Source organism: Ischnura elegans (genome assembly GCF_921293095.1).
Source record: "Ischnura elegans chromosome 13 unlocalized genomic scaffold, ioIscEleg1.1 SUPER_13_unloc_1, whole genome shotgun sequence".
In the NCBI taxonomy this organism is placed as follows: domain Eukaryota; kingdom Metazoa; phylum Arthropoda; class Insecta; order Odonata; family Coenagrionidae; genus Ischnura; species Ischnura elegans.
Window position 1 is genome coordinate 14,815,404 of NW_025791657.1, and position 21,942 is coordinate 14,837,345.

The 21,942-nt window shown below is 38.1% G+C and overlaps 1 protein-coding gene across 1 annotated transcript; it reads left to right on the forward strand.

Moving 5' to 3' along the window:
• Positions 1 to 15,880: 15,880 nt before the first annotated feature.
• Positions 15,881 to 17,233, forward strand: LOC124172096 (zinc finger protein 569-like). Its single transcript, XM_046551503.1, has one exon. The coding sequence runs from the start codon at positions 15,881 to 15,883 to the stop codon at positions 17,231 to 17,233; it is 1,353 nt and encodes a 450-aa protein (XP_046407459.1).
• The last annotated feature ends 4,709 nt before the right edge of the window (positions 17,234 to 21,942 follow it).

The window sequence follows — 21,942 nt, forward strand, 5'->3', positions numbered from 1 at the left end:
TTGAATGGGACAAGTAATAATCAGACAGTGCAATGCCTGGAGAATTTGCGGGTACGTTTAGCTTTTGCATTTGAGTACTTCCAGCTAGGTTTTAATGGGTTTTTAATGTGAGGTGGAGAATTAATATGCTTTAGAATTACTGTTGAATCATTGGGAACCCAAGTTCCTTGCTTAATGCAGAATAACTAATGCATGCAATGGCTTGGTGGGTAACTCCAAATACAAAGCAAACTTTTCTTGAGTTTTCCATTTGTCTTCTTCAAGCAATGCCTCCAATTAAGTTTCGTTGAAGGTTTTTGGACTTCCTTCAAATGGGCGGTCGTCATCATTGGAATCACGGTGTTTGAAGCAGTGATACCAATCATTTAACGTTATTTCTCTTACAGCAGCATCTCGGTTAACTTAATGGGACTCTTGATGCACTTTATCCCGTTTTCTTTGAATGCAAGAAGGAAATCAACTCCTCCCACAAATGATGGTAAATTGGTTCAAACTCTCGCAACATTAAGTATCTATTACCAAGATAAATTCATAGTTATTGTCAACCAGTTTGTTTACCAAATGTCTAAGCTTGAGTCATGATGTTTCTGGTATTCCAAAAACGAACAGCCATCAGTGCTATAGCCATCTATTTACAGACAGCAGGAACTTTGTATAGTGCATAATACATAATTGTTATATGATTGGTTTTGCAAGTTTTAAGGATAATAGTATCAGCATTATTTAAAAAAGAGTTTCATAAAAAATGATTTGGAAACTATATTATTTTGAGGTTTCTTTTCTTTCTACATAAATATTACACGGAGCATTTTCCTCCAGAGTTTACATTTGAATATAAGCAGGAGGTCTATAACATAATAAATACATTGAAAACATGTTTTTCGTCCGCTCTACTGTTGAGAAAAGAATAACTAGTGGTTTTGGCACAACAAAAGCCACTACTCCAAAAATTATAATGGCGGAAGCAAATTGTGTGTAACAGTAAGAATCTCAGTTATTTCATTTTTTAACTACAAAAATTTGGATCCTTAATCTTTAAATTGATTTCTTGTAATTTGAAAAATGATGTATCACATTGATCTACATTGTCTATCGTACATTTTTCAGTGAAGGGCCAGCTAACATGGTCCCAAGTAAATTTTAAAAAGACACTGTATGAACTCAGAATATCAGGAATCTTCCTGCTAAATTTTGTTTCAGTCAGCGCTGTAGCTTTTCAGTGATTGATTAATAGGCGTGCAGATGCCTCTCCATTTTTAAGTGAAAGCAGATACAATTTTTTCAGCATCCTTTTTTTGTAATTCTTTAGTGCATCCCATTAATGTGTTTCTAAGGAGATAAGTGTTTTGTCACTGTTACTTTGTCTGCAGAGTTTTGAAAGAGAAGGGGCAGTTGATGATAATTTTGGGCCTTCTGTGGAAACAAAGGACTGCATTCAAGATGTGATTGAAAACAATTCACAGCCCACATGCTCAGCCCAAACAACTGAAATATACATTCCTGTGCCGGATTGCCTACTGCCCAGGGATGATAACTCGGTAAGTTATATTCTTATACACAGTGATACCCAAGTCTAACCACCTTCAGTTGTACAAATGTCTTGGTTGTATGAAGAAAGAGGGTGTGTCTGTCATGGATATAAGTATTTTTATGGGAAGTCACTCAAAATTATGCAGTTGTCATTGGCAAATAAAGGAATAAAACTTAGTAAGGTTCACTTTAATTTAATTGTGGGCACGACCCAAGTTTCGTAACTTAGTTACTATAAGTCACAAAACCCGGGTCGTGCCCACAATTAAATTACAGTGAACCTTACTCAGTTTTATTTCTTTATTTCCAGTATGGAGATGTTTCACAAAGTAAAGCCTGAAGTCATTAGTTATACAATTGTCAGTTGTTGGACTGGTCCAGTAGTAACCTATGAGGCAAAAAGCCGTACCACACAAATCTTTTTTCATGCAAGTCAATATCAGTTGTACATAACTTCTAATCTGTTGACAAAAATGTCTCTTATCCCTTTGGGTAGCCATTGGTAGTGGCTAAAACTAGGCTGTCTCAAGATTGCCCTCGTATTTGTTCAAGCCATCTTCCTCCTTTAATTCTACCTAGGAATTAGCATAAATTGTTGTGGCACCACTTTATAAGCCTAGGTAAAGAAAAGATGAACACAATTCAATGTACACTGGAACTTCTATCTATCGTTCCCGCTGTTATGCCCCTACTATAAGTGACCATAACTCTCATTCAATGTGCTCTTGGTCATCTAGCTCCCTCTCCCTATTTGGAAATTAATATTCTGGAGTTTGATCTGTGAGCTGCAAGAATCTCACGAGCATTTTGCCCATCTGGAGTGGTCTCAATCAAAAGAGGAGTTTTCATTATTGAATGTGGGAATTATTGTTTTGCCATTATTTAGTGACGCTCATTATTCTCTTCTAGTTTCTTGTGAAAGAGGAGAACGGAGATCAGCTCAGTGAAGGGAATTATCCCATGCTGTACACATCAGATCCAGCTGGAATAACAAGTGATGGCTTAGACCCATTGGCCCCTGATGACCTGGTGAGTGTACTTTTGCCTTGTATCATTTAATTTTTCTACGACACAACGTCATTCCTTTATGCATTATTCCTGACTCCTCTTAGCATAATTTTAAAGCATTTTGCCTCTGCTGTTCAGCTATGAACAACTACAGAAGATGTTTCACGAATGAATTATTTAACCTGGATCCGCCCAAAATATTTTTTTTGAGATTAATAATTCATATTCTAGGGGAATGGTAAGGTTATCATTTTTACTACATTCTGAAAATATTTCGTTGATCGGTTGTGTAGTTTCCGAGATACAGGCTGTGACATAAATGTCACATTGGGCGGATCTGTTGTCTTTTGGTGCAAGGTAGTATTTCCCCAGAATAAGCAAATATTTTTCGCATTTGAGCTGCACAATTCATTTAAATTATAAAAAACACTAGAAAAATATATTATTAATTACGCACACTATTTTCAAGCTTTTGTTTAAATTTAAAGTAAATTGTTTAAAAATTTAGCAATAATTTTCAGAGTTCTATTGCCCGCGATTCATAAATTTTTCGATGTAAATTGTGATGTTTTAAGATGTACAAATTTTCTGGATTTTTTCAATGTTATTTCACAAATGTGGGGTATATTTAAATTTATAATGTTTATATTATAAACTTGTCAAATACGCATCAAGAAAAATTATTTTAAATTTATATAAAGTTTTCGGCAGGAGTGTTATGAAATTACAGAACTTTGAATTGACACAATCAATGGATTTGTTGAAGGTACATTTAAAAAATATTTTTACATGGCTAATAAGTAAAACAGTTGAAAATGCATTTCTCAATTTTGGAAAATACATAGAATAAATATACATGTTGGAAAATATTCTCACAACACATAAGAGTGTAATACAGTATAAAATTGAATGAAATTTGAATCAATTTGTTTCAAATAAACTAAAGGTTGATTTTGAATTCAATGCCGGCGTATACGTACCATTTTGAGTGGTAAGTAGTAAAGCAATATTTGTTCATATTACATGCACCGCATTCAGTGCATATGACGGAAGCGCAATGTACACCAGCACGGTGACGCCATCTTTTATCATAGTAAAACAGAGACTAATTGATCATTAGCATCGTAACATATTTCACTGTCTGCCTCTGTTGAAAATGAAGTAGTACGGCGGCTATACTTGGCTTTGCATCGATGTATGGTCAGTTATGTTTGCACTATTACATGCCTAATTGTGACAAGCAAGGACCAGATTTCGCTCGTGAACAGATTGTGAACAGCTTCAGATCGTGAACAGCTACATCCAAAAGCCGAGGAAAAATATTCCACCTCCACCACCAAAACTGATTGTCTTCCGCCGAATGAATTGCATGCAAGGATGGATACCAAAATACGCAATCATACTCCTGCCAAAAGAGTGTTTTTTCAGTGGGAAAAATCCCCCTGAAACGTTCTTTCAATTTAGTGATCTACGGCGAAGCTCCCACAATTTGTCTATTATGTCGGTCATCGTATTGTCTGCACAGGGAACGTATTTACTTATCACAAGGAACCTATTCCTTTGCTTAGCTATGGCAAGCATTGAGTTTTAAACATCCCCAGAATCTTCCCAGGAGCATCGCTTGGATGGAACCTTGTTACAACCCCATAACAGTAAAATTCCTATGAATATTTTCATCTCCTCTATACTGATACTAGGAGATGAAAAAACAATAAACATAGTATAATCATCTGATTCTGCTGTGAGAAAAAAAAGTCATCCGAAAAAAACCATTTCAAACATTTCTACGCATGATTTTTCCCTCAATTCAGGAAGATCTGTTTCGGGAATAACCTATATCTTACAAAAAGATCTTCCCGTCGCCAATTGGCTGCTTCTATTTTTACTTTTTTCTATTGGAGAAGTGATGCACGCTTCGTTGACTTCGATTCCTTTGCCTTACGTGTAACTGGTACCGAAATTCTTCCGGACTTCTCTTGAAATTCATTAGTATTATCATTATCAAGCTGCAAAACAAGCTCCACTCTTGCCCGAAAATGTCTTCCCGTTAAATTTTCCACAAGTCCACCAGCCTGGTCATCTGCAATGTCCTCATCAGTGACAATTGCTGCTTCTGATGGCTCAAGGCATATTGATTATACTTCGTCAAAGTCATCGTTTTCCGGAAGCTATTTGGCTTCACACAGTGTAATATCTCTGAGCTATCGATATCCCTAATATTAAAAATTTTAATTCAAAAGTAATTACCAGAATTAAAGCTAATAAATGCAAATTTATCGATAAATTGATAAATAATAAATATTTTGGTGGGAATACGAAGGAAAAAACGTTGAAAATGCAATAAATTCTAACTAGAGCATAAAATTCGAAACTTTGAAGATTTGCATAGGGATCCGCCCAATGTGACATTTATGTCACAGTAACATTTATCAGAGTATATTACAGAAATGGAAAGCAATACCAAACATATTAATGTATTATTAATAATATTGTATCATTATGTTGATACATACCAAAAATTGTCGCTGTAACGCATAAAGTTAATGAAAAAATTAAATATTTACACAAAGCGAACGTCCATTTTTAGTGTCTAGAGAAGGCACCTAAGTACCAGGGGTACTTAAAGGATAGGTCTTCATTCTCACTTGACAATTCTTACCTTGAATTGAAGCACTTAGCTTCCTCTTTTGTATAAGGTATAAAACACAACAATATACCATGCCCGAACGTTGCAAGAGCCATTACAGTGGAGCGATACAGGGTGTGACATTTTTGTTACATTGGGCGTATCCAGGTTAAAGTGAATGATTCATTGTAATGAACAAATTTGGTGTATTTTGACACACTGACTGCTTAACTTTGCTCACTTAGCTACTGAGCTCTCTGTCATCTTATTTTGTCTCACCTTTTCAATCATGAACTAGTACATAAGAACTTGAATGTTAGAATCATTTAAAATAAATGGAATGAACAGATTTGATGTATTTTGCCAAACTGACCTCTCAGCTTTGCTCACTGAGCAAGTAAGCTCTCTGTCATCACGGCACTGAGCAGTCATTTGTTGTGTGATCATACAAAAACAGTTGTTACGTCTGTTCACCACAGAACAGAATGAGGCTGAGGAATTGTGAGTTAAACAGAGTACTATTGACTTAGGTACACCGAAACAGATTGACCATGGCATCATGATGTAGCTGCTAGCCATATTCAACTATGTAACTCTCATTCTTTATGAGAATTTGATGTTCACAGGAATTAAATTGTTTCAGATTTGGATTTTGTGATGAAAGGGAATAGGAATTTACTGTGGGGACAAGGAATACGCCCTTCTTTACCATTTTTAAATGAAGCGTTGGACATCAGCCATGAAAGTTAGTCACCAAAAAGATCAATTGTTAGGGACTTGATTTAAAAAAAAAATCTGACTCAATTTTCTGCTGCTTTTGTTCATAGCCTTGAAATCCTTTCAATTTTAATGTAATATTTAGAATTTCCTTATTCTTAGATTTTTATCATTATTTAAGAAATCAGTGCTCTTTGCTTTGCTCCTTTTAGGAAATTAATTATAATGATACAGGAAGTACATAATTTTAAGGGCTTTTCATTCTTAAAATTTTCCCGATTAAGTTGTTCCTCCTTCTTACCAAGGATCTCATTAGGTTATATGAGAAGGAAGAAAAACTTTATTGCACAAATATTGTCGGTCGATTTAGCTAATCTGTTTTCTATGAAGAGGCCAGAATCATTCATAAGGGTTAATTTATTTTCTACAGACACCATGTAATTCAAAATTTGTTCATGATCATATTTGCTTGTTGTACCAAGTGATTAAAATGTGTGTCAATGGGTGCTGCTCTTTCCAAAAGAGTGATGCGGTAAAATACAAGTGCTCCTCTTTTAAAGTCAGTCAGATTAGATCTGATGAAAAAAGATAGTATATGCTCAATGATTGCACTGAATGTACGTCTAGCAAAGTGATGTGTCAAGACTATTAATAAGGTAATACCATTAATGAAATTTAATTGTATGTTGATTTGAATTGCATATGAATTGTAGCACCATCACAAGTCATCAGTGCTAAAATCAGTTTCACACAGCCCTCAATTCCTGTCTAACATCTGCTTATCTTTTCATGTTTATGGTTTTCTTTTTTTATATCCTTAATAATCTTACCTATGAAAAACATGCAGAGGCTTTCCTTTCCCATCTTCCTGTCCACCTGTCCTTTTCTTTCTCTGTAGATTTTCTTTATAAGGCCATCATATCTCATGATGTGGGCGATTAAATTAAGATTTTCAGAAGACTTCTTTTCTCCCACTCTCCTTCATACTTCCTTGTTACTTTGGCAATTTTTTGTCAACATTCTTTGGGAGCGACTCATTTCCAAAGCTTTCACTGTTGACTTTTCTGCAGCTGTAAATTTTGAAGCCTGTCTACTATTTATAAATATTTTCCATGCATAGTGTCTGATGCATTATTTCCTTACTTCGGTAGTTGTATTCTCAGCTGTGAGTAGATTCTTTTTGTAGAATGCTCACTGTGCCTTAACTTTTCCAATGTCTATTTCTTTCTTGCTTAATCCATGAGTGGTTACTCTGCTTTGTGTAGCTTTGCATATCAGTCTAACGTTATGAGACATGAAAATGACATAATGTTGAAGCCATAGTCAGTTATGTGGTCATACATACATGTGTGTATGTTATAATTTGTTGTTTGTATTTTGTAATGGATGTATTGTATATACCCCTGAAATAGTTTCGTATGCTTGAAAGCACTGTCGTATACCTTTTGAGCTAAGTTGTAAATGATTTAGTTGTTTCTGGGAAAACAAATGATGTTCTACTAAAATATGCATTTTAAACTTTTATTTAGTCCCTGTATGTAGAAACACTAAGAAAACACCATTTATCAGTTGTCCCTGCAGAGTAAATGAACCTTCATATTTTATGATTGAAGTTATGCAATGCTTGTCATATATGGAGCTTATCTACAGATTTCTCTTTCTCGTTAACTCAGAATGGCCTTCTATTATACCTCATCTGAGTAAGTTATTTTTATTTGTTAACATTTTTAAAGTGTTATATTGGTCTCAAAACTGAATTATAAACCAAAACACACTAAATTTATCCTCAGTTATTGACCCTATTTATTTTCCATTAATGTATGTCATCACCTCTGGGCTCTGGATTCTCATGCAAAATTCTCCCATGAAATAAGTTACTGTTAGGAATAAGATTATATCTGGAGTTTTACATCTACAGAAACCATTGCCCTGAGGATCATCACCTGGCTTTTGCAGGGATTTTCCCATGTAAATAAGATGTATTAGGTGTTTGGTAAAGTGATAAATTTAAAAACATAATTTAAAAAATTATAAATTCCTGACATTAATTACCTTGAGGCAGCTTGCTGGGTAGTATGGTGAATATATCCATTTGGAATGAACTTTAATTTTATTTGTGTGACAAATTCTCAATTTTTAAAAAAATATTTGTGTATCTCAGTCGTTAATGATGACAATTGGGGTTTGTGTTGCAGCCCAATACCTTAACTGCTTCCCAAGGCAAAAAGGTGGAAGCTCAGGGCAGGGGAGCCAATGTTGCAGACCTGGACTGGACGCTGGTGAGGGCAAAGGAGGAACCATCTCCGGAGGAGAATGCCCAGGTATATACAGAATCCTTGTTATGGACTTTAATTAATGGGGGAAGCATATAATAGGTTGAAAAATAAATGATTATCATTGTAAATGATAGGACATTGTGCATTCTACCCAGATTTAAAGGTAACCCATTCGATTAAAAGTTAAAAATAACTCAAAAATGTTTTCTTATATAAGCTTTTTTTCCTTTTTATGTTCTCCATTTATTGGGGATTATGCTGCAGCCCAAAACCTTAACTGCTTCCCAAGGTGAAAAGGTGGAAGCTCAAGGTAGGGGAGCCATCGTGGCAGACCTGGACTGGACGCTGGTCAGGGCAAAGGAGGAACCATCTCCCGAGGAGAATGCCCAGGTATGTATGGAATTCTTGTCATGCAATTTATTTAATTGATGAAGGAGATAGTGGTTAAATGTCAAAACGTTTAAAATTGTGATAGGATATTTTGCTTACTACTCAGCTTTAAAGGCAACCCATTCCTTAACTAATATATAACTCAAACAAGTTTTCTTATCTTAAAATAAACTGCTTTTTTCCTTTTTATGTTGTACATTTTTTTGGTAGTTTTCTTGCCGTATATTTCACTATATAACATCTTGGAACTAATAAAATAAACCTTATCAGCCAGTGGGCACGTGGGGCTCCTCGGTGGCCCATAGTGTTTCATACGTGTTTGTATTTCAGGTGATAACATAAAATACCTGTGAATTTCCATAGCTACTCATTATTAAGTACTCAAGAGCCTTTCATAGTTGCATGTTAGCAACTGACACATAATTAGCATGAAATAGCACATGATAGGATGTAGGCATGTACAGCAGTGTGCCTTGTTTTGCCACTTTTTTTAGGAGCGAATCGTAATACCCGGCAAAAGTTGCGTACTCGGGTGGGTATTACAGATATGATTTTTTTTTCACAATCGGCTAATATCTTCTGTTCGCCATTTTGTCTTGAAATTTAGAAATTTTTAACGAAAAACGTTAAAAATTTAAATAATTTAAATTTGGTTTTAGCAAGCACTCATTTTTTCCAACGGTGTATAACATTGGTCTTCTCTTGATATTTTAGACCAAATACGTCAGCCCTATTTCTTTTAATTATCGAGAAAATGACCTTTAATCGTGCCCCCGAAAGCAGTTTTGTGGGTATGCAATCCGCAACACACAGTCTCATTTTATGCCATGCATGCGATAAATGACGCGAAATTGAGATGTTTTTCAGTCAAACACTTAAATCGTGTCAGAAGTTGTCAAGGGTAGCCAATAGGATGAATGTATGCTCTTTTATGCCATTTTCGACTATAGTGACTATATTTTCGTATAAGAAGATATCACTGAAGTTTCTGTGGAGGTATGTGCCATGTGGAATAAAGCGTCTATTTTAGTAGTTATGTAAACCAGAATTCTTCAACTCATCTCAGGCTGCATGATGAAAACAATATGGAAAAATAAATCCTATGTATTAAAACGGTATTTCAGAAAACATAGAATAACTTATTAAAGTCTTTTAATAAGGAGGAGATGAAACTATTTCATAATGTGAATTTTCGAATGTCAATAGTTCCAATTCGGATTATTCTTGGACCTCGCTGTTCCACAAGGAACTGGTACTCTAGGATAGAAACATTTTTTTTCTTATGGCAGATACAATTGGGAAAGTTGGCACATTTGCAGAAGGCTATCCAGAAGGCATGAAATAAACATTAAGGACTAAACTCAAACTGATACTTCTGCAGGGAAAATGCGTCTGCCAACTGCGATAGAGCAGCAACAACCAAGGTGCAGCAATGATCATCCCCGCAACTTATGTTGTGGTTAAAATCATAACTTTGTAAGATACATCCAAGGTAGTGTACCAGAATTACTTACGTAGACAGAAAAAGATGCTAATTACTGTGAATACGAAAACAGAGGTATCAAAGGTTTTCATCAAAGGGCTCATGTTGATGGAATGAAAGACTATACTTTGGCTGATGAAAAAAGGCAAGAGCAACTTCATCATTCCAACTTAGAGGGGAATGCGTGGTGTTAGTCAAAGAAACAGGGTCGCAATTTTAGGGGTTTGCCTCCCCCATGGGAGGATTAGCAAAAGTTATTAAATCTGCGATTCTCAATTCCGTTCCGAGTGAAAAGTAGAAAAATAAAATTGAAAAGGATTTTAATATGATGGTACCAAGTGAATACCGCCCAAAAAGGAGGCATTATCCCTATGCTACAAGCATAATTCCAACATCACTTCCTGTGCGAGTAAACTCTTCTCGGGATTCACACTGGGTTAATTTTTCATAATTGCCTTTGATTCAAGCTCTGACTCGGGGCTCTTCCTCAGGCATAAACTTTGCTGAATCCCCGGAAGAGTTTACCCACATCATTCGCCGGGAAAGCATCAAATCATATTTCATCCCTTACAGTGGTCTATTTGCTAATTGCACTAAGTTGACTTTGATTTGTGACATAAAAATTGGGAGAGAAATCTAGGGACCGAATTTGCATTGTTGCAGGGATGCTTTTGGTGACCAATCCAAGATTTTTTTAATTGCTGGATTTTAATATCGACGTAAAGGACTACCCGCTGATGACATATATGAGGAGACCACAGTATCTGTAGCTATATCTGACCTTAGTGCTGTGGAAATTCAAAAATCTATTGATGAATGTTAAAATTTGAAGTTAAATATTCCTTTTATTATGCATACGGATTAGAAATTTGTGAAGGAATTCACCAAATCTTTGTTGACAGCAGCGAAAGACGAGGAATGACACTGACATAAGAAATACAGATACGCAGATAATTGTGCAATTCTTTCGTGATTGTTCCTCTACAGGCGATGCAGAAACATGAAATAGTAGTTATTCTGACAAAGAAAGATGCCCTTGGTGTAAATTTTTTGCATTTGGGGTGTGGGAGAGGCGAGCGGGGAGGGATGCAAGCAGCCTTCGCACAAAATCCATTTAGTCACAGCTGTCGGACAATACCAGAATTGAAGCGCACATCCAAAGTTTGCACGCCTTTATAGCCTATCAAGAGGCCTCTTCATAGACCGTAGGCTCCTTTCCTGCATTCATGGATCTTAAAATATTTCATCACTTCTCTAAAAGTTGGCAACATTGATTTGTTTAATGCCGACGAGCTCCAAATAAGGGACAAGTCGTCTCACTGTGCATACTTTTTTACCTTTTATCATCTTCCGATTTACATTATCCAAGATGAACGCCCTCCTAGCAGCACAGGTGGGATGAACTTTGCTGTATTGGAGGCGTGGGAGGGGTAGAAGCGAGTGGGGAGGGGACGGGAGAAAAATTAATTCTTTTGCGGTATCTCATGAATAAAATGGCATCAGTTGCAGAGTTATCTAATAAAGATAATATAACCATGCTGACATAACATAAATCAAAGACCGCGTCCATGTTGAAAGAAATGCACAAATATTTAATTCTCTGTGAGTGTTGAAAAATACTTTATTTTGTAATTAAAATATGTGTGTGGAAATCTTAATTTTGATGTAATGTGGTTTTTATTAAATTAGTTTTAGTCAATCTTTAAAAAAAGCCCTGAATCCCTGTTCATACATGATTCATATCTCGATGATTACTTGCAGTCTACTTCAGGCGAAGAAGGGGACATGATTGAGGGTTCCACTATTGCCCATGAGTCCACTACAGAGACATCTGGTGAGTACTCTTATGGGTTACAAATAACTTAATGCATAGAGGAATTGACGTTAATAATTGTGGACAATGTACTTGATAAATGTTTAATTTAGCCAACGTTTAGTGTGACTAGAGGCCCTGGAGACCGCCCTCTATCCTCAATCCGTGAGCGTCTGGCTCCCATGTGCGCATGCCCCCCTATATGCGGCAGTCGACCAACATCTTGACTGACATCAGAATAAAATAAAATGGTATACTTCCACACAATTTTATTTACAGAATACCGACCCAGTTTCTACACGTAGTGTCATTTTCAAGGTACCGATTTGGCTTTCCAAGTTCTATATATACCGTACAGCAAGAGAAAGGTGGGGTGGAAAGGCTAGCAAGGGAACATTCCTGCCCGCTCTTAGATGATTTTAATGTTTGACCTTCGCCAGCACCCGCTCCTCTCCCGGTTGTCATGACTTCTCTTCCTTCCTCACTGATTTACGTAATCACTAGTCCCACCCGCTCCTTCTAAGACCTTCTATATTATGCTTCTTTTTAGTCAAACTGTCTCCCCCCCTCCCTTGCTAGCCTATCCACCCCCCTTTATCTTGCTGGGCGGTATATATGTATAGAACTTGGAAAGCCAAATTGGTACCTTGATAATGACACTACATGTCGAAACCGGGTCGGTATTTTGTAAATAAAATTGTGTGGAAGTATACGATTTTATTTTATTCTCATGGATATAAAACATTTCCACCAGATATCGCCGGACACTGAATTATCTTGACCGACCACTACATTCAGGAAGGCACGGCCCGCGAGGGCAAGTCGGCCGGATTAAGTGTAGAGGGTATCCAGAAACAGGTCACACTGTGTGAGTTGATTTCTTTAATAATAACTTGTACATACAATTCAATGAGAACAGGGTTTAAATGGTATACACAACTTTGGCCTCTTTGCAAGGTACATAATGATATTTTATACTGAAGGCTTAGGCTACTTTCAGATGGGACGACCAGCCACCGTGCATGGTAGGGTGCTGTGCTTTCAAATAACCATATTTGTCTACGGATGACTTCAAAAGAGTCAAATCATGTCATGGTTTCCACGGCAAACATTTCAATATGGTGCGGTGCTGTGCCATCAACGGGTCATGTCATTTAGGCTGATTTCAGATGAGACGACTTTCTAGATCTCACAGTGCCATGCCGTGAATGGTAGACGGCACTTTGAAGTCATCTCTTGTGACAGTGGCCTTACTGTGACTGATTTTAGAGAAGGATGAAGAATTTGAAATAGTCCTTTACCCATATTTTCTGTTTTCTTTACTTCAAGTGCCAATTGGATAGAGGAGAAGAGTTATATTTACTTGCTTTTTTTGAAGTCATCTGTATCATTTTTAATGCCTTACAGAAATTTATGTTCTATTGAATTTTTTTCAAATATTTAACTACTTTGACTAGTGGTTAGGAAAATTTCCTTTATTTTCTCCATGTGGCATATTTGTCCGTTAAAGTATCATTCCGAAATGTTGCCTTACATCAGCCAAGTTTTGAGACCAGTTTATTGAAAAATATTGTAACAAATCATCAAAATGGAGCCCTTGGATTGAGAATCAAGTATCCCAAAGTGAATTTCAGTCTTCATTGAAACTGTGAATGTGGAAACTGGTCGAGTCAATTCAAAAATTCTCTTTGCTTTTGGTCCATTTCAAATTTGTGGAAAAAATTTTAAAATTCTTTTAAATGAGCGCATTCTTTTATGCCCTTTTTCCCTAGGATTGGCAATGGTGCTTTGTTAGTTTTAACGGAGAACCAAGCATGAAGCTTCCTTGTAGGGGGAAATATTGTGGCCGTAATGTAAAATTGAAAGTATTGCTCTGGAAATGGAATCAGTATGGCTCAGAAACAGGCGAACTTGATTTCAATTCAATAATTGAAAGAGTTCGGTGTTATACTTCTGCATAGTATTGATAGTGGGTATACATGCTAATTTTGCTTGGTAATATAATGTTTCTAGCTGTTAGTTTTATCCACCTCGCCGCAGGAGTTAACTTCAGTGCCAGTCACCTTTCCCCTTGCAACACTTTCGAGCCGAACGTCCGGGGGAGCCGACCGGCATTTTCATATGAGCAACACCTAACGTCAGGTATAGCTGTCTTGGATTTTACAGGAAATAATGTTGGATGTGTTGATGTGACTATAATGGGTACCTCTGCAAGTGACCTGATTTCTTGTCTCCTCTGCATGGAAGGGTAGTGGGGGTGTTAGCGACCTAAAGCTCTAGCTTTACAATCGGCAAAACTCAACCCTTTTCTCCGCTGTAAGTAGCAGAGAGCCGCACTTCTACAATACGAGAGTGGTGATTTCCAGTTTTTATTTGAAAGTGCCTTCTTCAGGGTTCCTTTTCTCGTAGTTGGCTGATGCACGAGTACTTACAGCGTGTGACGCTCGCCTGTAGCGTTTAGACGTGTGCAAAACTTCCTCTCTGCAGAATTGCAAATTAGTCAACGGAATAGGAAGTGTTCCATGTTCATTTTCTATTATAATCTAGGAATAAGCGGTCCCGTTTGAGGAACAGTTTTCCGTGGTAGTTTTTCTTTTAATAGAACTTATTTCATATATTTCTACAGCCCGAAGGACCGTACTGAAGTAGTAACTCATTTGAAGATGCTGTTATTCAGTTAGTTGAAGCATTTGTGCGTACCAAGAGGAATGTTACCTGTGATAACTAGTTCACTATCGTTTCCCTGGCCCAAATATTTGCTGGAAGAAAAAGACGTAATACGTTGGCACGATAGAAAGTAGTAAGAGATAATTTCAGAAAGAATTTTTAACCAGCAAGAGCAGAGCCATGAATTCATATCTCTGTGGTTTCCAAAAGAATTGTGCGTTCATGTCATACTGCCCCGAGACAATAAATCAGTTATTGCTCTTTGCACAATGCTTTACGATTCTGCCATTGATGTTTTAAAGTGGTTGCCAATAGAAATCTGATATTCTTACATCCTACGGCCGAACGAAAATTGGCTTTGATCTAATGGGCCAACTCTCTTCAAAGTATAATGTGGCACGTAATACAAGACGGTGTTCAATGATTTTTTAAAATGATTTAGTTAAAATTTCTGATTTTATTCGCCTTGGTGTTTTCAAAGCTCATTGAATATCTTCTTAATTTATAAGCAGTGATATTCTGCGGAAGATATAATTATGAAAAAGAGTGGAATTACTACTATCTTAACGCAAATAGAAGCTGAGGTTTGCGTGCAATCCTGGAGTATGTAACCCCACTATGCCTAAAAACGAATGTTTATTTGATGACAGTAAAGTATATTTGGTTATGAGATAGTTCTTATGGCTTTTTTTGTTGATTCTATCTTTAAATATTTGATAGTTTTATGAAAACTATTTCGAGAATAATTGAAAATATTACTTCTAGATATTCATCTGTAGCACCACAAAATTTACGATTTCTAATGTATATTTTTTTATGAATTGATTGAGTGTTTTTTTAATTTTCAAAATATTTGGCAGTCAGAAGATATTCTATTGAAAAGTTAATTATTTTCCATTTTTTAAAATACCCACTTTTAAAATTTAAACAACATTTAACATTAAAAGTACCTTTAGAACATTTCAAGATGGAAAAAAGGTTAAGGTCAGAGTCTTTCATAAAAAGGATCAATTCTCAAAGGGCCTGATTTCATTCTTCTTCATCAATTGTGAGTCAGATGTGTTGTGTGTATGTGTTTTGGCTTATGTATTTATATCATGGTTAAAAATGGTTCCTTTTGCTCTAGTCGTTTTTGTGTGATGTGTTTCTTTCCCAATCTTTTCCAAAAAAATAGGGGACTCTTTTAATTACGTTTTTTTAGTTTCCGGGTTCAAGTTCAATCTAGGTTGCATTTTAACTCCATGATAATTTATGGCTTTTTTCATTCATTTAATCTTTTTTGAATGGTAGGTTTAGAGTCTTAGATTTCATGTTGGACTGTGATAGTTTTCATTTGAAATTCTTTTCTAGGGGTCTTGGCTGCCGAAGAAATGCCCATCCAAACAACATCAATTTCATATCTGCTTGCCGAAGAAAATGTAAGGAATCATTCAGTTGAAGAATGCGTTGGCCCCACAGCTTTGGTGACTCGAATTAATTCCAAGACTGGTGCACCAGAAGTTGGGATAGGAAGAAATCTCATTGGTAAAGACTTGGATACATTTCAGGCTCTTGATACTGACAAGAAAACATATGGCTCAATTCCGGATGGCAGACAATGTAGTCCAAAATACAACGAATCACTTATAGGCAGCGAATGTGGGGAAGCAATGACTATTGATCGGGAGAAATTTTGTGATGCACCAAATACCACGGATTATCTAAGGTATATCAGAATCAGTGGAAATTACAGAAGTGGCTGTGAAACCGTCATGGGAGACAATGAAGAGAACCTTGATTGCTTGATCAAAAATCCAAGGGATAATTACGGATCAAACGAAAATTCACATCATTGCTCCAACTGCAGAGATGGGTTCAAAAACAAAAACGAGCGAATCAAACACACGGAAATTTATTTTGCTGCTCGTAATTTTGATGCTGTGGCAGAATCATCGATTGGAGATGTGTGTCACGACACCCTTCCGCCAAGCGGAAAAATCAGTTCTTGCGATCCTACCACCTCCAAGACTTTATATGGGCTGGAGGGGGAAAAACAAGGGCAGGGGCAAAAAGGAAATGGGCTTTTCAAGGAAACCAGTGGAGGGAAAGGGGACGAGAAAAGTACGAGGCGAGTTACGGGAAGTTTCACGGTAGGAGAGGAATCAGCTCCACGGAGATCATCCCCGACGTCGTCTTGCATTGGATACCAGCGCAATGACGGGAGTGCGAGGAGGAAAGAGGGACCATGTTCAAGCATCGCGTGCACCACGTCCTTTGCCCACAGTCGTCACCTCACAAAACATAAGCGGATGCACGGAGGAGAGAAACCTTACTCATGCAGCATTTGCTGCAAATCTTTCACTGATAGACATAATCTCGACGGTCACGTGCGATCGCACACGGGAGAGAAACCTTACTCATGCGGCGAGTGTGAGAAGTCTTTCTCGAGGAAGAGCGTCTTGGTGAGACACGTGCGCACGCACAGCGGGGAAAAGCCTTATTCGTGCACATTCTGCAGTAAGTCCTTCACTCAAAGCAGCATCCTCGATTCCCACGTTCGCGTGCACACGGGCGAAAAGCCTTACATGTGCAAGGTGTGCAGCAAGTGCTTCCCCCGGAAGAACGGCCTCGTTTCCCACATGCGTTTACACTCGGGAGAGAAACCTTTTTCGTGCGGGATCTGCAAAAAATCTTTCACCGAGGGAAGTAATCTCAAGAAACACATGCGAAAACACGCGGGATAGGGATAGCAAGTATTTCACCATCAGGGACAACCTTCTTTCCCATGTGCCTACCCGCACCGGAAGGAAACCTTATTCTTTTATCATTTGCTGCAAATCTTTCACTGATGGAAGCAACCTCAATATACACATCCGTACACACACGCAGGATAGGGACCTAACTCGTGCAAAAAATATGATAAGTCTTTCTCAAATAACAGCCGCTTGGTTAGACATACTCGTACACACATAGGAGCTAGGAGCGGCCTTGACTACCACATGTGTACATGAACAGCTTTGAAACATTATTTATGCTGAGTTTGCACCAAGCCTTATACTGTTAACTCCAACCGCAACTCCATCTTGCAAATTTAAGTGAGAAGCATTATTCATGTAGCGTATTTCTTGATGCTTTCATTCAGATAAGCCACCTTTGCGCATACGCAATGTTTGCTCACAGACTGGATATTTCATACAAATGGTGTACTTCAACCTAATGCAAATATATACTGAGGAGCCCAACATTGGATTCTCGCCTACTCAACGTGAAACGGATAATGGTATGGAGCCAATTCGGATGATGGGTCATCTACATGTTTCCTTGAACGTGCGAACCATTCATGTATTTCTAAATTAAACATCTTAAACCGGGGGAGAAACCGTATTCGTGCGACAAGTTTGGAAGTCCGTCTCGGCAAACTGTGTCTTAGTGTAGACGTGCGTCACATCCGATGGTATCTTTATTTCTGCAACGTCTGTAGCAAGTCTTTGATTCGTTGATGCAACCTAGGGACGTGTGAAAACGTGCAGAATATATAAACCTCATCAATGTAGCATTTGTTGTGAGTGGTTGCCTTGACAGTCTCTTGCGTGCTCACACATGGGAGCGACCTAATTTATGCATAGCACGCATGAAACTGCAAAAAGCGGCCTCGACTACCACATGTGCACACGAACAGGTTTGAAACATTATTCATGCCGAGTTTTCACGTAGTCTTTCACATTAACTCTAACCTCAACTGCCACGTGCGCACAACAGTGAGGGACAATATTTATGCAGTCTATGTTGTGACGATATCACTTACAAGGAGAGACCACGAAACTTGCTCCGCCTTTTTAAATGCTGTATTTTTTATGGCCTTTGGAATGGTGAACACATCCCTGAACTAGTAGTAGTTTCCTTGAATTGGCCTTAGTTTGGCTGTAATTAATTAATTAGCTATACGCTGTACCTTTGTGCTGAAAAACGATTCCAAAATAAAATTCCAATTAATAAATAGGGTGAAATAATAGTTGATAGCCCTGGTCCGGGTGTGCTGGCATATAAAATACGTCAGTCATCGAAAACCAAGGATTTCAACATCGTACGTACATTCTGGGCTAGAATGGTCTCGTGTATTCCTACAATGTACTTTGAGTGTCTATATTGCGAGTTTTCAAAGTTTGAGGTATTGTAGCAAATTCTTTTTGATCAGCATGGGGAACCCGTCACACGTGGCGTATAAATTACGCCGCGGGACCGGCCGTGTACCACCTGTGTACCTTCATATATGTATCACCTATAAATGTACAAGATTTTAATAATTTCTACAAATAAATATTTTTTTAACCGAGTGTTATCATATATGCACATAACATGGGCAAAGTACGCCATTCACCCGGTTGTGTAGAAATAACAGTAGCGCCCACTAGACGGTTAAAAGCGACAATAACACCAAATGTGTCTTGTGCTCGCCGCTTTCCAAAATCTTCCGTAGCCCTTCCATTATCATAACAAAAGGCCCACCAACAAATTTCATTTATTCAAAACGAAGCCACTGTTATAGCCCCCCGTTAATCTTTCGGTATGTTTTCGAGGAGAGTAACAAGTGGAGCCTTCACTTCTCCGTGTTGGAAATGACACTGCTTAAAAACCTAAATGCCATTATGATGTTAAAATAATAGTCTCATGTCTATGTTTGTCGCAATCAAAATTAATGAAAAAGTTGACGCCGTATGATCACAGTGAAGACAACAAAATAAAGAGCCATGACGAAGCCCCCAACCCTGGTCCACTAGCAGGTAGCCATAATCGCTGCCACTACTCCACCTTACCCGTATGCTGAGTAGTGCGATATCATGGAAGTGTAAGCGGCTTGTGAATATAACTGCATGAACATTAATTAATTACAGTCAAACTAAGGCCCATTCAACGGAATCACTACGTTCAGGAATGCGTTTACCATTCCGAGGGCCATAAAAAATACGGCATTTGAAAAGGCGGAGGAAGTTTCGTGGTCTCAACTTGTTAGATAAGTCGCCTTTGAGCATGCGACATGTTTGCTCGCGGACATGATAAGTCATATAAATGTGAAAAACGTTGTAATTCAACCTCGTGCAAATCAGTATAGAGGAGCCCAATAGATACTTCTCGCCTGCACAACGAGCAACGAATGATGCTATAGTGCCAACAGGGATGATGGTCGATCTACGTGATCCATGAAGAACGTACGGAGTCATGTATTTTTAAATTTTCAAAATGAATGTTGGAGGAGAGCAGTTGAAAAGGGACGCACCCAGGCCAGCAGATCGGGATGAACCAGTCTGCATTCCACATTTTTGATTGAAGACGCCCAGAATATTCACTGGAAGATGTCCTGCTCAATGTCCAGTTTCAATTTTCATCTCCTAAATAGTTTTGAAATTTTCTGGAATTAATTATGTGCCCTTTGAATGTGCTTGGTTAAAATAAACTATGTTGTATCCGCATTTTGTATGTAATGTTGTATTTGTGCTTAACAGTAGGCATATGACCAAGGGTGCTAATTAAATTAATTCAGTCTATCATTCATTTTCATTCTTAAAATATAGTCAATTTTATTTCAATTTCCTTATTTTCACTCGCGGCTGAGTTGTAAGCCAACGAGTGCGTCCGCCAGATAGTCGGGTCAAACATTCGTATGAAGAAAGTTCTGCTGCGATATAAGCGAGTTTACTCGTCGAATAAGCAGTCGTGGACAAAATCGGTCAGTACTCCTAGCTGGCATGAGTCCACCCCATGGGCAAGATAGGCCAACTAAATGATACATAAAGCTTGTGAAGATGCCGTGGTTTGGCGATGGGAGGCTTCCCTTTAGTTATGCCTCCCATCGCCTGGGAAAGAGGGCAGCAGCTCTTTTTATGTGAGTGAAGGTGGAGGACACGATGGCCAGTTAGTATAGGGCACTCATTTTACTGCAGGTTTGAGAACAGTTACTTAAACGGCTGTAGTACTGCGATATGGAAGGCAAAGGGAAACCACCACATTATTATCCAGAGAAGTCGCTGTGACTCCAACGGTAAGTAATCATGCAATATGGAATTCTCGCAGGTAAAACAGTCCAGAGGTAAAATTAGTCTCCCATTCTGATCTCCAGGAGGAAACTCCCCGAGGGGGTGTATCGGTTAACTGGTAAAGTTATGAGGATGGGTTCATGGAGCGTGAGATCACTTAGGGCCTGCGGTAAGCTAAAAAACATTAAGGTCGAAATGCAAAGAGTGAATCTCGATGTTCTAGGAATCAGCAAAATTAAGAACCTGTGGAGGCACACTTTTGTAGTGGAAGAAGAAATTTATCATAATAAGTCCTATAAATATGAGCGGTAATGTTGGGATTGGGATTATTCTCAGAAAGAGCGCCAAAAATGCGTGTGAAAAGCTTACGACACTACAAAGAAAGGAAAGTTATTGTAGAGTCATAGACTAAGCCAGTAAGTACCATACAGGTAGAGGTAAGCCTACCACAAACTACGAGGATGAAGAAGTGAAAGACGTCTGTGATGATATGAGGGAAATAATGACATAGGAATGGGGTGATTAAAACTTTCTTCCTCTAAGTGACTGGAACACCGTCGCTGGAGAAGGTTGGGATGGAAGAATGACCGGAAAGAATGGATTAGGAAATCCAAATGAAAAAGTAGAAAGGCTCCAGGAATTCTGCACAGAACAGAAATTAGTGGGTGCCAACGCGCTATTTAAGAATCGCATGCGAATAAGATATATCTTGGAAATTGCCAGGGAACAATGGAAAATTTTAACTAAGTTATATTTTTTCGTGAAACTGAGGCTTAGAAATCAGATAAATAAATGCCAAAGCCACCAGGGACATATGACTACGGTGATTATAATCTAGTTCTACCGAAATGTCATCTGAAATTGTGGATTCAAGAATGTAAGGAAATGGGCGAAAAATGCAATGCGATAGTGAAACTAAAGGAGCCGAAAAGTCTACAAAAAGCAATGGAGAGCAATTTAGAATTACGTCAGACTAAGAAATCAGTGGAGGATAGCCGGAAAAATGTCAAAAGTGGGCTTCAGGAGGGCACCAGAGTAGTTCGTGGGGGAAGAAAATGTTTCGTGAAAAAGCCAGGGGTCATGGATGAAGTCCTAGAACTATTTTAAGAACGGAAAATGCATAAGAATGAGAATACTGGGGAAGGGGTTCGCTTGTAACAAGAAAATATGGAGCGACATTTGCCGCAAAGCGAGGGAAGGGTGGGTGAAGAGCATGTTCTTTATTCGCCGGCCTCGTTGGCTGCTGGGTAAAGTCCTCGCCTGCCAAACAAGAGGTCGCGGATTCGAGTCCCGCCTGCGTAGGTTCACTATCCAGGGCATGGTTGTTCATGAACGTGTATTTGTTAAAAATTGTTGAAAAGCGCAGACGTGAATGCCATAACGAGGTGTTTTGGTGGTATGAAATAAATAAAAAAATATGC

What these genes read in the sequence shown, in the direction of transcription:
- LOC124172096 (XM_046551503.1), top strand. Translation starts at nt 15,881, where the DNA reads ATGCCCATCCAAACAACATCAATTTCATATCTGCTTGCCGAAGAAAAT.